General features: G+C 38.3%; 2 protein-coding genes across 5 annotated transcripts; both read right to left on the bottom strand.

The window, feature by feature from the left end:
* Positions 1 to 4,078: 4,078 nt before the first annotated feature.
* Positions 4,079 to 8,059, bottom strand: dohh (deoxyhypusine hydroxylase/monooxygenase). The gene is made up of 5 exons (XM_018760943.2): positions 7,976 to 8,059; positions 6,201 to 6,572; positions 6,001 to 6,077; positions 5,552 to 5,801; positions 4,079 to 4,803 (listed from the first exon to the last, which is right to left on the bottom strand). Exons 2-5 carry the CDS (start codon positions 6,472 to 6,474, stop codon positions 4,487 to 4,489), a joined length of 918 nt encoding a protein of 305 aa, XP_018616459.1. The 5' UTR covers positions 6,475 to 6,572; positions 7,976 to 8,059; the 3' UTR covers positions 4,079 to 4,486.
* Positions 8,060 to 10,017: 1,958 nt separating this feature from the next.
* LOC114909872 (uncharacterized) lies at positions 10,018 to 16,704 on the bottom strand. 4 transcript variants are annotated; one of them, XM_029249879.1, is made up of 6 exons: positions 16,417 to 16,704; positions 15,318 to 15,592; positions 11,400 to 11,590; positions 10,956 to 11,111; positions 10,748 to 10,849; positions 10,018 to 10,521 (listed from the first exon to the last, which is right to left on the bottom strand). In XM_029249879.1, exons 3-6 carry the CDS (start codon positions 11,517 to 11,519, stop codon positions 10,228 to 10,230), a joined length of 672 nt encoding a protein of 223 aa, XP_029105712.1. In that variant the 5' UTR covers positions 11,520 to 11,590; positions 15,318 to 15,592; positions 16,417 to 16,704; the 3' UTR covers positions 10,018 to 10,227. The 4 variants fall into 4 exon arrangements, with proteins under 4 accessions (XP_029105712.1, XP_029105713.1, XP_029105711.1 ...); XM_029249880.1 differs by lacking the exon at positions 16,417 to 16,704 and having other exon boundaries at positions 15,318 to 15,352; positions 15,526 to 16,081; XM_029249878.1 differs by lacking the exon at positions 16,417 to 16,704 and having other exon boundaries at positions 15,318 to 16,081.
* Between the last annotated feature and the right edge of the window lie 1,482 nt (positions 16,705 to 18,186).

The following is an 18,186-nucleotide window of genomic DNA, read 5'->3' as shown; positions in this document are numbered from 1 at the left end:
GGGTAGACTTCCGAACCTTGAGAAACTGACAGACACCTCTATTTCCATTCTCCACTTCCCCTCCTCGTCTTCTTGATCCCCATGCTGGTGTGTCCATTGGCCACCGTCTTCATCAGGTGTCTATCCACTGGCGATCATCTTCATTATATCTCCGCCCATTAGCCATTGTCTTCATCGGGATTTGTTTCAAGGGCCAGATCTGTTTACAGATAAAGAGAACCATTCAAGGTTGTTCAACTTTACAATACTGTGTGTAATCTTAGATGTCAGTATTCCTTGCTAACTTCTCCCAACAGAAAGAAAGCAAAATAAGCAAGGGTTAATGCACCTACACATTCCTGTATTTACACCCACATAGTCTCATCTAACTCCTAATCTCCAAGTAAATCCTCTCTCCATCTCTACAACTGACTCTGGAATTCTGTGGCTTCTTATTGAAGGTCATGTCTGTCTATCAAAAATGATTAATTAGGAGGATTGTTTAATCCTTCTAATCCACTCAAAGCCACCTGTCTGAGCCCTGCAGTAAGCAACCGTATGACTATAATGAAAGGTGTCTCGAGGTGAGCCCAATAACATTAAAGGATTTAGATGGATATTTATGGCATCAAACTATTGACAATCCCCAGAAAGTGATCTAACAAATTATTTACCCATACTTGTTTTTTCATTTTTGTCAATTTATGGTAAAATGTTTTCATTTATGGCTGAAAATGGCAACTGAGAATCCACACACTGATTGACTGGTCTGGAAAAGAAGCAGAGATTTGCCCAAACTCTGCTGGTCTATTTTTTCCAAGCAAATTCAATACCAAAGGCAACAAACAAGCAGTAAGTAGCATGGAAGAGCATCAGAGGCAAAATGTTCCTAATCGACAAGCTTAACAGACAAGGTATTAAAGGAAAGGCCATGATGGCATGCTCAACAAGTGTAGGGGTCAGAAACTGTCTCCAATGTTGGCAGTTAAGATGGGCTACCTAAGGGTTCATACAGGAGGTCTGCTAAGCAGTATGTCATTTAGGGCAGAATAAAAACACAGATCACCATGGCTTCTAATACCAGTATGACTCCCTGTTCTTTCAGAAAGTCAATAAATTGTGCAATTTCTCTCATTTTTTTCAAGGCCTATGCTTGTCCCCAGGTTACTGTTGTGGTTCTTAGGCTCCAGGACCCTATTGTACCTTTAGTAAGGCACTTGATTCCATTCAAAAAAAGATAATGACTATACCTGACAGAAAACAGATGCATTTTAGCCGCTGTAAGGAAGCACGTACATGAGTGTGCACCCAGTCGGCATTAGATGTGTTTTGATGTCCGAGATGACATTTCTAGATCTGAATCAATTCTGTATCACAGATACATGTTCAGGTAAAACACTCATTTTTTTCAAATCACATTATTTGAAATGTGGATTAGTCATCCTGCATTTCTTGGACAGATTTTGCAAATTGCAAGTTTCATGCTGAGATATGATTCGGGATTATTGAGGGCTTGATTACTGCAAGTGGAGAATGAGAAGATGAATAAAAGATACTTCACCCACATGCAACTTTTACTTGGGGATCAAAGTTTTAAACCAATTGTAATTTGCACAATGAATTACTCTTTTTTTAATCAAAATAGTATGTTCTGTAACAACTTTCCAAAGCCCAATATACACATAAACGTTAACACTGGCAACTTGAGTTTTCTTAAAAAAATTCTAAAATTTAATTTTTTGGCATTTATGGAAAAATCATTCAAAATGTTAAGAAAGAGCATCTATGGCAGAAAAACACTGATTCTACTTTGATTCTCTTACATTTCCAAAGAACCATCATCAAGTCACATGGCTCAAAAAGCTGTTGGAGATAAATACCTGCTGGTGAAATGGAATACAGCTGCAATCAGAAGATAACATTGGAAGGAAACGAACTACGATCCAGGAGCGCAGCTTTTACAGGTTCTTTAAACTGGAACATCTTTAGGCTCAGGTTCATCTTTAATCTTCTTGCAGAAAGTTTGGGACAAAAGGAAGTTCCAAAAAACAATGCTGATGGAGGTGTTGGCAGTTATGATGCCAATCATGATGGGGTGCAGCATACTGTCTGAATGATGCTCTTCCCGGTAGGATGGTTGACTACTGAGTTGGTTGTCTGTTCCTTAGCCCATTGTGTGTCCTCCCTCTAAATCTGTCTCTTGAGCCCTTTCTCACCCTGACATTGTCTCCTCCCACAGCTAAGTATTGTTGCCCTCATTCACGTAACTATCATCCCACAATGACAATACTTCTGTGGTTTAGAAGCTGAAGACTGATTTGGAAGTCACACATTTTGTTCCTTTGCTGGACTTTTCTGTTAAAACAGTTTTACTTTGTTAATTAACTGCAGTAGATTTGTTCATTATTCCTTCACATCCCTGAATTTACAAACATTGAACAGACTATGAATTGATATAAATGATGCTGTTCCCACCTGAGCATCAAACCCAACCTTCCTCTGCATGTTCACTATTACCAGGAATTTATAACAAATACCAAAGGAAACTACAAAATTAGCAATTTGTTATATTGCAAAGTCTGAATTTGTATTTTGCAGTTAAAACTTGACTAAATGTTCTGTTTAGTTTAACTGATCATTTTCAAACCAAGAAAATTTGATGCATAATTCTTAAAAATACACCTTATATGTCAAGCTGTATTATACATAATACAATGGAGGAACAAATAATATTTACCTGTAGGATGATCTGAGTGATGCATCTGTTAGGGTCAAGTGCCAGGGGCATCAGTAGAGTATATTGAGGGGACAAGACATCCCAGGGTGACAGCACAACAGAACATTTAAAAAGCATTTTCTATCCTTCTATTCTGAGCCATATCTGCGAAGAAAAAGGAATTAGTTGTGGCAAATCCATATTTAAGCTGGGTTTTCCTTAGGACTGGGCTCTTCCTCGATCTTCTTGAGAAAGACATCATTGATGATGAAAGCCCAGTAGAGGATGGTCATGGTTGTGTTGACAGTGACAATACCAATCATCATAGGATGCAACATGATGTCTGTGTGGTTGGTATTCTTCCCTGACAAGGAACTTGTCTCCAAGTGAATCCTCTAGTCCTGGACTCTGAGTGTGTCTCCTTTTGCTGAACCACACCTGCTGTCTTTCCCCCCCCCCCCACCCCCTCCTTTAGCCTCACACTAATTCTCTATCCCTGTGAAGGGCTAATCTGCACTGATGCTTTCTTCAGGTATGCCCCTCCACTCAGTAGTATCCAGCCCCAATAATATTACGTAGCACAAACGACCCACATGTTGACCCCAATGTACAAAAAATTTCTACTCAAACCTTTTTCTAATGTTCACAAGGCTTTTGAAAACTAGTACTGCTTCCAGGGTTTCCTGCCTCATTAGAGGGTTGTTTAATAAAGTAAAAACTGGTACACTGGTTTCTTAAGTTATGAGTACTTAAGCAACAAATTTTCACATATATGAACATTTTGTTTTAGTTACATTTCCCTTTGTTCTACCTATAAATGTCTTGAGAAGCACAAAAAATTACATGACCAGTTGATAATTGACAACAAAAGGTACCAAAACAGAATAAGAGTGTGATACTGCCTTAACTCATGAATAAATCAAGAGATGACTGTATTAAAGCTTTTGATGATTGTGTAGATTAGATTCTGTGACCAGAAGATGACAAACAATGGACATGTTCATGTGAGGAATAATTACTGAGATGATAGAGATACTCATCCCTTCCTGGGTGTGTCCCCTCCCCCGCCAGCCTTGCGCCCTGTGTTACCGGGTTAGGCTCCGGCTCCCCGCGACCCCGTATTAGACAAGCGGTTCAGACGATGTGTGTGATGGCAATACAGTTACTATAAATATTTGAACAAACAGAACCAGCTTAAGCATGGTTAGATAAAGAAAACAGCAAAGGAAAAAGAAGAATGAGAAGATGCTGATTCAAATGACAACTAGCAACTACAAGTTTAATTACAGCTGGTTAACGGAAAGAATCCTTTGCAAAGTACAGGTGGACTGTCTGAGACCTGTTACCATATGAATTCAAAAAACGAAACTGCATTGTCAAACATGCAATAATTTCATTTTATTGCAATAAATACTCACTTCAGACATTTTACAAGAAAAATTTAACAGAAAAGGAACAAAAATAACAGAACAGCCTGAAATGTAAGAAGCCTTTTCAAGATCCGTCATCTATGTATCAGAAAGACCTTTACATATCCCTACTCATAACATATTTAATATACTGATATTATTTTTCATTTCAAAAAACAGTTATCTGATTTTTTGGATTTGAGCAATCTGAATAGCAGCCATCATATTCGTAACATAGTTCAAAGGCTCTTAAGTTTCAATAAAATCACGTGGTGTTGTATTTACTTTGTGATCAGTTTCACTGAGGTAAGACATCAGATGACTATCTTGTGGATGTTACTGTATGTGAACCTATGAATGACCCCCCCACCTCATACCATGCTCACTGTACTCTTTGCAACCGCAGAAGGCCGTCAGCATACTGGAATTGTGTACTGTTCTCATACTCATACATATCAAGTGCCACTTCACAGCTCTCTTTTACCACACGCTCACTGTCCTCTCGATAGCGTCGCAGCGTCTGCAAGCACGACTCCTTCCCGATGGCGCCTAGGGCCTCTGCGCACTCATGGCGCACCATGGCACTCTCGCCATCACGTTCCAACACCGCCTGCAGCTGCGGAATGCTGGCCTCATGCTGCATCTGCCCCAGCACATAGCCGATCTCATGGCGGAAAAGGGCGCTGCCACACTGGAGACCTGGTAGAGCAAAACAGCCAGGGTAGACATAGTGCTGCCAATTAGTATTAAGGCGTTGCAAGGTTTCATGGATAATTACTAAACTGTCAGATAAACCTGCTTCGTTAACAGCATTTTATATGAAAGAAACAGAAGGCTGAAGACAAACCATGCACTGACCTCAGAAAGACAAGCACAGTAAAAGATTGGGTAGCAATTGAAGAAATACGTTGCATCTTACTTGCCGGTGGCTATAGAAAGCTTCTTTTATATGTAATATAAGGTGTAATATCATGTGCTGTGTCACTTTCTATCTTCCACTTTGCTTTCTTACTTTTTTGTGTACTTTTCTTTTTTTTTTAACTTTTATATTTAATTGTGGTTAATCTGTTTGAGCAATCTCTGGCACAACAATTTCCACTGGGATGAATAAAGTTCTATCTTATTTTAATGTCACCACTGTGAAGCAGGTGGGAGTTTCTAACCTTTAACTGTGTGTGTATAAATAATAAAATATACTGTAATAATTGTATCTCAAAATAGTTTATACTTTTGGTTTACTCTAGCATAAAAACTGGAGGACAAACAGTAAGAAATATGAGCAAAAGTTTTTTTTTAAAAAAAGCATTACAGCTGCACACTGGCTTAAGTTCATTATGTATTTAAAAACATGGGCTGTTTAAACATTTTTTTAAAGAAAGTTCAGCTTCTGGATTTATACATAGCCCATAGTCTCACACATAATGCTCCAGTCTCTTTCCACACTCACCATCACCCAGGGCCAGCACAGCTTCTTCAGTCCCCATATTGCGCAGTGCAAACATGGCCCTGTAGCGTTCAAACAGAGGCAGGGCCTCGTCCAGGAGTTGAGCCCTGAGCTCTGAGACGCTTTTTCGCGGGGCTGGGGGTGCAGGGTCCACGGAAGTGTAGGGGTTGCCGTCCACACCGTCCTCTATCTGGTCCCCACCGTTCATCAGCCATTCCAGCCGGCGAACGGCAAGCTGGCATGTCTCAGCCACCTAGACATATGATTAGAAACCCTGTCCCAGTGCTGTGGCAAGCCATACTTATACAATAGTCACGCTATGTAGTGTATTTCTATTATGGGTGATCACATGTACAATACTACAAAAAATATGAAGAATATTACTATGCAATATCAAGTTTAAAAGAATCGACATTTCTTTGGTTTCTTTGTAAACAGACTAAAACGCTTACCTCAATAACTGGGTCTTTGGAATATTCCTTCAGTAGGTCAAGTACTTCGGGATTCCCTATTGCCCCTAATGCTTCCCCTGAAAACACATACATAAACAAAGGAGGCATATTTTAATGCTGTTCTGTCAATGTAAAATCTGCATGGATACTGGAGTATTTCTGCACTTTGGAATCTGCTGTCACGTTTGTGTTCCTCTTACCAGCTTCGTGTCGAACCATGGGTTCCTGTGTAGTGTCCTTCAGCACAACTTCCAGTATGGGAATGGCCTTCTCATCCTGCATTTGCCCCAGGCAGTAGGCTAGCTCATGCTTCAAGAGTGCTGACTCATCCACAAAGGTCTTACTGATCCAGTCGATAGCCTCGGCACCTCCGAGGTTACGCAATGTGAAAAGCGCACGAAACCGGGCAGTTAGTGGTACTTGTGGGTCGGCAAGGATTCGCCCCACTGCTGATACCTCTTTCTCACTTGCCATGCTGGGAGTTTGGTGAATAACGAGTTTTGTGGGAAAATCCCACTGTAGTAATTCCTGATCTGACTATCTAAATATCAAAATTCACAGCCACGTTGTCCCTAAAAAAAAAAAAGGGTTTGGAAGAAATCAGTCACCACCAGTATCACACTGTCAAATTGCCAATAAGCATGAAAAGTAAACACCTTCCATCTGTATATTCTCTATTTTTGTTTAGTGTTACGCACAGATCATTACAAAGACAATATATATCTACTTAACAAGCACACATTACAACAAATAACCATTAGATTTTTACCAAATAATGTTGTAAAAACACCCAGACTATCAAATGTTCTGTTAGGGATTAACTTTCTTCTGTCTGATAAAACTCTATCTGAATGACAGGTCATGGGTTCATACTTCTTCAAACAACTGACTTGGATAATGGCTGTTAAACACTTCTGTGAAATATTTCTTCGCTTTCTTTGATTTTTGCTTCCAGTTACAATGTTACTCTGTTACCATATTCTGTACCGTTGTGACCCAGTGTTGCAAATAAATGTACACTAACACAAATGTTTCCACAGATCATCCAGAAATTTCAAAACCAAGGTAGTACCTAAATATCAGATACCATAAAATTAAGACTAAGAAGAGAAAAACGTTTTAAACGGTAACACATCTTATTCTCACTGATACTGACATGCTGATGCTATTCTTTCAGTCAACTGAAAAAATATTGGCTCTGGTTTAATTCCAACAACGTAACCGCTGTTTACAGTCATTTCAAGCAGAATATTTTTTGTTTAAATTTTGTAGGTGTAACTATCAGTGTCTTGGCTATATTTAAAAATATTATATTGGCCATCTCTCCGGGACAAGAGGAAGTAAATTGATTGGAGGATTTGTTGGCCAACAGTTATGACGTCACAACACACCACGTGTTCCGCATTCGAAAGACGTGTATTGTAGGTGCCAGCTGCTGAAGTTGAACGTGTCCGTTCGGTGGGCACACGAGCCTGTTGGTTTACTACGTTAAAACTGCTGCATGTTAGTGTCTTCTAACAGCCGTACACCGCAGTTCCATTGTCTTATTAATACTGAAAATTGAAATAATAATGGCTTCAAAGATGGAAAGAAAGCAGTAAGCAGGCCATGGTGGAATGCTACTACACACAGTCTGTTCCTAAGAATTGAATTCAATTGCTGGCTGTTTAAGACTTAGGAACAAACTAATCAAATAAATCACTCGAAAGACAGTGAAACAACGCGAAAAATGTTATTCTCCGCTGAGCCATGGTTCATATACTACGTACGTCTAAGTAAGTTCTGCTGGTTACTCAGTTTCAACCCGCGGCGCTAGGCTAATAGGCTAAATAAGCACGGGTAAGTACTCCTGCAAAAGCGTGCTGTGTAATCCCGTAAACGTACTGTTTAGCGTCCAAGTAACCCCAGTGTACGTTGACTGAGACTGTTTTAACAAATTACACAACCCTGTTTAATTAATGTTAACAAAGCTCACCGAAGCAGGAGAACACTGTGCTGTCAGGAGGAGGCCATCTTGTCACACGTGGAGAAACTTCCGCAGGAAGGCGGAAGTGACCCTCCCTCCCTATTGGCGTTATACAAAGTCCTTTCAAGCTGGATGTACACAAAGCTAAAAATACCTTTGAAAAGGACCGTTTAGCTTTTTGATGGCCTCAGTGTTTTCAGTGTTTCAGTGCGTTAATATAATTTTACAAATTGACAGTCTTCCCCTCACGGTGCCGCCTCAGGGCACTTACATGATGTCTTTTACTGATGCGTCTTCGGTCCGATGTTCCTCGTTTATTATTATTACTTTTTTAAATTAAACAATTCAAACACTCACACTACAGGATCAGGAACAGGAACGGTAATCCAGAACAATAAAACCTAGCCAGGGGAAATAAACAACCTAAATTATTATATAAACAAAAAATAAATACAGAAAAAATTACAAAACACTCCAACAACCAGAGACATTACATTTTTCAGAAATACACACACATTTTAATTTAAATTACAATGATGTACAGTCTTAATGGCGTTCTTATTACACTCTTCGATAGTGTTTATGTACTGCTTAAATTCTTTAAGAAATGGAAAACAGTTTTTTATTAGTAAATTTGGACCCGTGTATATGATTATTATTACTATTACTGCTACGCTGATGGGTTTCCGTACACATTATCATTATCAGTCATGATACCCACAGATTCCTCTGAGCAAGTCTCTTTTAATCAGTTTTACCCAGTTAAAAGCTGAATTAAAACTTTAAAGAAGACAAAGCTGAACTGCTCTTTTTTTGTTCACAGCAAGAATTGAAACTACGTGTCTCTGGTATCTTTTTGGAACACGCATCATACATCGTGACCTGCGTTACTGATGTTTAGGCGGGAAGATTTATTTATTGTACATAGTTGTATTGTGGGTAAATTGTAAATAGCGGGTTCAACCACTACGGCAATTTATGGGGAAACTAATGGGGTGGCTGTGTTTGCCAAGGTGTTTTGAGAAAGAGTCTAGGGATGTTAAGAAGGCTGGTCTGTTGTGTCCCAATTCTGTATATGTATTTTATCATTCCCCTATCCCACTAAAACATAGCGGAGACGTGTTGTGGAAAGGGAAACACGGAAAAACGGGTACGTAAGATGTAGGGTAACACCCTGGGACCAGGCCAGGGGACCGCCCCTCTTGAGCAGTGAATGTTACCAGGTTTCCTTTTTTATTATTTATTATGTATGGTTTGCCTTGGGGTATGTTTTTAGTGTTTTAAAGGTTCTGCCGTGCAGTCTTAATACACTGTAAAAAATGATATGTGGTTCTACAAAAAAAAATTTAGGCAAAAATATTACAGCAATAATTTTAAGTAAATGTCAACAGCATATATTATTTAGTGAAATCTACTTAATGAAATCAAGTGAATTTACCAAAATTATTTATGTCCACAAAGCAACAGCATCAAAAAAAAACTTGTTCATTCTACTAATTATTTTAAGTTATCTACCAAATAAATTTAGTAATATTACTTGGTTGCTTTTGATAGAGTTAGAACATTATTTTAACTTAAACTACGTAAATCAATTAAGCTTTGCTTTTCTTTTGTGTGACTTTTTAAATTACTGCATTGCACAATTGTATTAGATGAATTACATTTTAAATATGAAAACATTTCTCTTTTTTAATTCTGATTTGTACAGTTCCAAGAAATGTAAGAATTTAGGTAAAGTTAAAGCAGCAGTCCAATTCTCACAAACCAATAAAGAAATTCAATAAAACTTACAAAATATAAGAAAAAACTCACAGGCACATGTAGTTAAGTATTTATTTTGTAATATTTGTACAATGCTGTATTTGTATTGGACAGGTTTTGTATTCATCAAAAAAAAAATTTATGGCATATTCAAATACTAAAATACTAAAAATAATCATCAGATCTCAATCTGATATATAAAAGTCAAAACAAAAATGTACACATTTTCTAAACTTCTACAATTAAAAATTTGTACAAAACAGAAGTTACAAGTAACATAAATTGCCATATTACTGTCCCAAATTTCTACATAATTATACAGATCAACTGTACCTGAACTGAAAATTTGCCACACCTCATACTGTGGTCTGATGTTGCATCACTAAACAAATATGCATTTTTGTGGTGTAAATCTTAAAACATTTTAAAGAATGTAACTTGTATGTCAATGCTTGTTTTAACACTGTGTTCAGCCAAGTAAATTGTATTGCATGACTACATTAAGCAAGCTTATTCTTAAGAGACTGCATTTTGGGTGAAAACTTACAAGTGTCCAACTCTAAGATGAGCTTTTGAAATGCTTCAAATGTATACCTGAGCTGTTTAGGGTAGCTCAGATTTAGAGCATAAGTGAGGCCAAGAAGAACGGCACAAGCTTTAGCCACATTTCCTAAACCACTCACTACTTGGGCACCCTCCAAGACAATGCTGATGTCATCCTGCTCACCCCTCTTAAAGACAGAAATTTTCATTGTGTGGTGCATGAGATCTTGCTGAAAATCTGTTTCGGCGCACTACAGAAGACAAAGAACAGAACATGGGAATTCCCTTTATCAGTATAGACTTTGGAGATTCAATATATTTTTTTGAAAACTCAAAACACAAGAGATTTTTAAAAATATTGTGTTTAATCACTACTCAGTTTGTTTTACATGAGCACAAATACAAAATTCCAAACTCATAAAACCTGCAATTTTTTTTTTTGGTTAATTCTTAATATTTTGTAAGATAGATACTTACATGGTATTCCTGGATGAGATCATCATCCTTTTCACCCAAGTAATGAACCAAGCAACGAATGACAACTTCTCTTGTCTGGTCAATAGTAACACCACCAGGGTTCTAAAATGTAGCAAAATGTACTATTGATTACCAGTGCCAACAATCTCTAAGATCTTGTTAAATATATCCAACCAAATCGATCAAAGATTACATTATTTTAAAATACCTGATGAATGGCAACCATTTTGTCCTGCAAAGTTTGCCCAAGTGCTCCTCCTTTGGCACAAAATATGCTCAACAGATTTGGGGTATACTGGTCCAACATCTGCATAAATTTTGGCTCTAAATCCAAAGTGGTAATTCTCCTGAATTCTTCATTTATCTGAAAGGAAATAACAAAACAAAAAATCAAAATGTAAACGATTTATACAAAAGTACTGCATTTATAGGGCACCTCACTATATTGTCTTTATGTAAGTTTATGGAATGTAATGTTATAAGCAATGCATAAACTTGCATGTCTTAACCAAAACATGAAATTACTGTTCATTCAATGTATAACTTGTCTACAGCAATAAATTAAATTTTCCATATGTTGTTTTTAGCAATACTTGAAATCACATATTAGAGAGGTGCTGTAAGGATAAAAGGTTGTCATTTAATGACTCACCTGCTGGGGGTTAAACAGTGCAGGCCATCTGTCTTTAAAATCCACAACTCTGGGGGACAGGTTGACAACTTCATGTCTTCTGAGCGCGAAAGTTTTTGCCATTTTTGCTTTGATCACCATGGTATTGTCCCTCTTTTTTACTTCACTAAGCAATTCCAACCTTTCTTGCTCCAAACTCTCTTCACTCTGACCTGTTGGGTATGGTGGCAGGTAATTCACTTCTGCTTTCCTCGGCTTTTTGACATTCTTTGCGGGTTTCCTGTTCTCAGGACTCTTACTTTTCAGCGTGTTACATGTAACTTCAGGACAACCAAACTTGCTGAGTCGCCTTCTGTAATCAGCCATTTTGTACTTAAGACTCATCTGCCAACCATAATATCCACTTAAGGAACCAGGTTCTTTTAGACATGGATATTTCCGAACAAGTGCTTCTGCCACACAGATAATCTGCATACCTGAAGGATATGCTGTATAAGCATAAATAGCCTGAGTCAGCCTTTCAGTTATATTTCTCTTTACATTTTGGACACTCATAAGAGTGCCATCTCTCATGTAGGCCTCCATTGCCTTTTCAAGCACGATCTGTACTTCTGGGAGAAACATGGAATTGTAAATTCTTGAGGCCATGGTAGCCTGTCTGGGCTACTCTGTGGAGAAAGGATGAGTGTATCTTGAGAAGAAGAGGAAAGTGCATCATCTGACTGGGTTGTAGATACATCTGCCCCACTGTAACCTGACGAACTATGTATAAATGCAACGGCAGATGATTCCTCTTCAAACTGTAATGTACTGGTGCTAGGGATGGTATCATGTTGAGTACAGAATGTCAGCACCACAGGAGAAGGGAACACAACTTTGACTGTATCCTTGTGTTGAATCTGGTCAGTAGAAGTAAGTGTGAAAAAGTCATGAAAATCAGAGTCCATGTACTGTAGGCTAAACTCCTCGGTTATAACAAATGCTTCCTTTACAGCTAATTTCAATTCATCTACAGTATTTGGGATTCCTAAGGGAAGGACTAGCTTCCTGATTTGCTCCTTAATAAGAACTTTTAGTGCTGCAGGGTCCATGTTGTATCTTAGACCTAAGACAATAAAAGAAGTGATAGTCATTTATAAAAATAGCACAAAGCAAGAAATAACACAGACCTAAACCTGAATAGTTTGTGAGATCATACAACAATCTAAAATGTACAACCTATGTAACGCTTCAGAGTAACCAAACGATTTTTACCAACACAATAAGCTGCCAAAGGATAAGAATCACCAAGTGCTCCATGCTCAACAAGAAGAAAATGCCCAGATGACTCAAGGTGATATGATCTTAGATGCTCATTGTAATAAGCAATAAGAGTCTTGACAATGAAACTGAGACCTTTGTCCAAAACTATCTGAACGATCTCAACAAAGTCAGGTAGACCTCCAGTACAACCATAAGGCAATATCATGCCCACTTTGTATGTTGTTCCACAGTAAGATACAGCATTGGCCAACTGCACACTTGTTTGGTTTGGTGATAATTTTCTTATGGCCTCCTGTACCTCTGCATGTACCAATTCCATAGGCATTTTGTGCACCTTACTGACACACACTGAAGGTGTCACAGTGCTTGCATAGGAGTGGTAAGCCATCATCATTTGGTGCCTTGTAGTGAGTGACAGCAAAACATTTCTGAAGTTGGTAGTATGCCTCACTACACGTTTAAAGAAACTATGTTTTGATTCAAATCGCATTGTCCAAAATCCAACAAGTGGTCCAAAGGCTTCAATCATTTGAGGATAGTGCTCCAAGAAGTGGTGTTTTGGAAGCAGTCGTTCATTTGGAAACACACTTAAAAAGAGATGGCGATGTTCAGATATCTTTAAGTCAAGGAAAGCAATACTTTCTGCTGTGTGGACAGGTGACACGACAAGTTCAATGATGTCTTTTAAAATCATGAGAATGTGCCATGCTGGTTCATCCAAAGGTATCTTTGACCCAATAAAGAGTGGGAGAAGTCTGATTAGTGCCCAGTTCTCATGTGCATTTCCCCCTACGCTATGGCGAGTAGCAAAATTTTGGGGTATTGATTGAGGGCTGTTAGTTTTGTCAGTCCATTTGTAGGGGAATTGTTTAATTGAGTCATTCAGTTCATTTAATGTGACGTATTTTTTCTTGATAAGAACAGAGAGGCACAGTGCTAGCTCTACTGGAATGATACCTTCAAATAAGTCATGAGCTATATCTGGAGGATAACCACAGGCAAAGTGAAAATGTGTCAGTTTCTCTGTCAGTGGACAAGCCTTTTTGACACCAAAACAATGGGTAAGTGTAGGATTTACCTTCATAGTCTCAACATGCTCAGCATATGCCTCTTTTGTCCTTTGTGGAAAAGCCCCTGATCTTACTTCTTTCTGCTGGAATTCACTACGACATCCTAAACAGAACCTACAGATGTAATCCCCAGTAAAACTTTCAACTAAACCACTGAGAGAATGGGCACCAAGGTTGTCTGCTACAACACAAAGTACAGTCCCTTTGATGGTTTTTCCAACACTAGCAATGAAAACTCCTTCCTGTTCTAAGACACAAATATCTTTCAAAAGTGGTTCCAAAACTGCATCATATCCAAACCTTCTTACATCATCACCTTTGCTAAGAATAGCCAAATGTATTGATGTCAGAGTAGATCGCAATTCAGGAGGCATATTGGCCAAAACCCAATATACTGCTGATATTTTGTGCTTTTTCTTAGAGGTTCCAAGTGGATTGCACACCTCAAACTCATCAACATAAATAATCAGAGAGACTTTTAGTTCATCCCCATCAAAGAACCTATTTTCCTTGAAATAGCTGCCATCTACAAAAGACTCAATATGGGATGGGTCACTTGAAACTTTATGTTTCAGCATGTCCAATTTCATACTTTTGCTGTTCAACACCTGCTGCAATGTCTCAAGAATAGGTACATAGTGATATTGCCTACTCTCAGCAGCATCTAGAACAAATTCTACTGGTTCAACAACTTCAAAATTGTCCTTAAAAAATTGTTTTCTCTTGAAGGCAGACCCAAGGGGACCACCTGCTTCTAATGCTCTTACAATAGGGTTGGACTTACAAAGTTCATTTACAAATTCAGTGACATTCTCTTCACTGAGGACACAATTATTCTTACTTAAACTTGAGTCAACAATGTTTTTGAACAACTGGGAATGGGATGACAAACAAGACACAAAGCGGAGTTCTTCAACCAAGTCATCAATGCATCTGGAAGACACATTGTATATGCTCTCTAACTTCAACAGGAGCAAGGCTATTTTGTTCACAACTGTCTGTGATTCATCTTGCATTTGGTAATCCCCATCTATACATCTGTTCTCAGTGTCACTGTCCTGCAGCTTAGTATCAAATGAATGTGATTCAGTCTCCTTCATCACTAACACATCGGTCTTGAAATCTCTGTAAGAGTGAGGATTATGTTTTCTGCTTCTGTGTGTTACAAAAGTCCCATATCTATTTGTCTTAAAGTTACACCCTTGAAATACACATTCTATGGTTTCATGACTTCTAAGATGATGACCTAAATGTTGAAAATAGTCCTTCTCAGAACAATGTTGTGTGCTACAACTTTTACAATTTAAAGTAAGCACTTCTGGCACTTGATTGTCCTCATGTATATGGTATCTACTTAAATGTGTGTTAAGGGCACTCTGTGTTTTGAAAGAGCATGGACAACCGGAGTGTGGACACAGTACAAAATGGCCATGTGTAAATGAACCATGATGAAATCGATAGTGCTTCAAGACACCTCCTTTCGTGGAGGCTATCCACTGACAGATCTTGCACTGCCACACCATGATTGCAAACTACATCCTCATACACCCAACTACCCCTTAAATCTGAGCTTTAAATGTTAAATTGCAAGGGAATCTATGCTTACATGGCAGAACATCTATAGTGGTCTTCAATATATACCTGTAAAAAAGGGGGGGAAATAGTTTAAAATATAACAGCAAGTGGTAATCATCAGGGTTCAAGCACAAATTGCTCCCAAAGTGGCTGATTTGTCCAAAAATTCTTTGCCACTAGCACATTGAAGTGGGGTATCCCTTTAACGTGAACAGCTATAGAAACTAGTTTAGACTTACCTTAAAAAGAAGGAACAACAAAAGTCCGGCAAAAAGGTATTACGTCTACGTTGCACAAGCAATCCACCTGCAAATGAGTTTGTTGGAATTCACAATGGTTGACACCAATTACCTAGCTAAATAACGTATGAAAATGGAAATACCAAGTTAATACAATTATCAGCCATACTTCACTTGAAAACAGTGTGACTAAGATACATTTGACGAGAATTTTACTTTGAAGGTTAGATTGCTGTATAAAACGGATAGTTCTCTTAGCTACAGTAACAGCATATTAATTATTAATACCGAGTTTGGCGCCGTTTTCTAATGCAGCCAACAGTTGATTCATTCAATTCATTGTAATACAGGTATTACAGATGGCATGCTTCACTTGAAAAAACTAATGTGACTAACATACTGTGTACATATCACAAGCATTTTACTTTTAAAAGTTAGACTGCTTTCTAAACGGATACCACTTGGCTACACCGGAGACAAGTTGGTTACATTCAGTTTTTGGCGCCGTTTTCGTTAACTGAACGGTTCAGCCAGCAGAAAAAAGACACGGAGAGAAGTAGATTCAGTCAAAATGCATGTTACCACAGGTATCAGAGATTCTTCACTTGAAAACGTTAATGTGACTACTATTTGTTAGTCTCATATAACTGAAGGTTTGATTGCTGTAAATTTGTAAACGGATAGCTCACTCAACTACTACAGTGAGTGCGACACACCAATTTGAATTTAATTCGAGTTTGGCGCCGTTGTTTCGTAATGCGGCCAGAAAAAAGACGGAGAGATTCGAAGTAGATTCTCAGTAAATGCATAAAACCAGTGAAAACTATGTCTGCCATAAATGTACCGATACAGTACAAGTGTTAAATTACAAACTATATACCTATAACTCACCTTATCAAGAACGAACTACTACCCGACAAATACTAACGCATGCGCAGGGAGAAAGCGAGCCAAAATTTCGATGACGTCGGCAAATTACAGGCTAAGGCTGAACTCCTCAAATAAAATGATTTAATCTCACACCTGTCTATTTTAAAAAACAAAAAGCTGCGCAAAAGCTCCTAAAAATAATCAATTCGATTATTTTCTGTAATTATTTCTGTGAAAATGAACCAATATTTTATGTAAAATATGAAATCTTGATTTAATAGATTAAATGTACTTATCATTTACTTGAAATTAATTTATATTTTTAATAAAATCTGCTTCACCACTGATTCATTTTTTACAGTGTATTAGCTGGTCTTACTGATTTTTTTTTTTTAATTTGTTTTATTTAGTTTTATTATTGGCATGGCAGTTTTGAGTATTAATTTATTTATTGAATAAAAATTTTAATTGCCGGTAATGATGAATGGGTAAATTTATTCCTGTCCGGTTGGACAGTGTGTTGAACCAGACACCCTTGATCCTTGATCTACGTGATCCATTCTGATCCGTAGTTTAAAAAAAAAAAAAAAAAAAAAAAAGGCGCAGGCCCTGGAGGAAACGGGGTCGGGGGTTCTCGGACCGAGAGCATCATTTGGCTGTGTGCCGCTATTCAATAAAACGTTCACGATAAACGCTGCCTCCGCGTCTTTCTTCGCCCCATCCAAACCCACAGCGCTGCGTGCCTTAATATCATGGATTGCTTAGTGAACTTTAACACTTAGTTTTGTTTGTCTTAGGCGCTACGTAAATTCGCCAGTTCTCGCTAAACTAAAACTGCGACTCCTGTATTTCCAAAAGCGATTTCAGTCTTACTGTCGGATTGGAAACATAGTCAATACTGTTTTTATGTTTTTATTTATTGGCCATACTCTTATGAAGTCCGACTGACGAAGGTGCCTAAACTTTTGAAGCATAAAATTTACTGTTGTATTTAGCAATCTGATAAATTCAGTAAAATGGCACATCAGAGCGGAGCAGCAGATCTCAGCCTCATCATCCAGGGTTTATTTGCAGTCTTTCACTATGAACCACATGCAGGCAGTCGGAGCCAAATATAACAACACACGAGTCTGTTGACAGCAGCGTGGTCCGATTGAAAAGAAGGAAGCCTTTGTCCTACCTCGGGCTCACGCGCTCCACCCACGAGCCGACCACCGCTGTAGACGCGTAATGCTAGTTTGATGCGCCCTGCAAAGTAGCGTTGTTTGTCATTATGAATCATTGTAGGTAATTCGAATTTTTAATATATAGTTAATACTAAGTTTTCCTTTGATAGTTAATTTTTGTCACCCTTAAGTAACAAAGTTCCGGTCAGTAAGGGGGTGGTTCCTAACTATGCGTTGTACGTAAATCGTACGTTCGTAACTCGGGTGCCGCCTGTACTGTAATTGGCAAGATTCCCTCCATACCCTGGTTCAGTCTACAAATTGTAAACCAGACAGCACTGCAGATACACACAGCCAACAGTCAGGGAATTTATTGACTGTAGGTAGATGATTTTGGTATCTGTGTGGATAACGTGCTGGCGTAAATCATGTTTTGGGATGCTCCGATTTCTGTGGTGTGGGAGAGATTACTTACATCACCAATGTCACGATTATTCTCCTTCTTAGCTAACATTATTATTTCTTAAGACATTTTTCAGAAATACACACACACATTATCTGAAACTGCTTGTCCCATGGGGGGTCGTGGGAAGCCAGAGCCTAACATGGCAACACAGGGTGTAAG

This window comes from Scleropages formosus, chromosome 2 (assembly GCF_900964775.1).
Source record: "Scleropages formosus chromosome 2, fSclFor1.1, whole genome shotgun sequence".
NCBI lineage: Eukaryota > Metazoa > Chordata > Actinopteri > Osteoglossiformes > Osteoglossidae > Scleropages > Scleropages formosus.
This window is presented reverse-complemented; position numbering and strand designations above follow the sequence as displayed.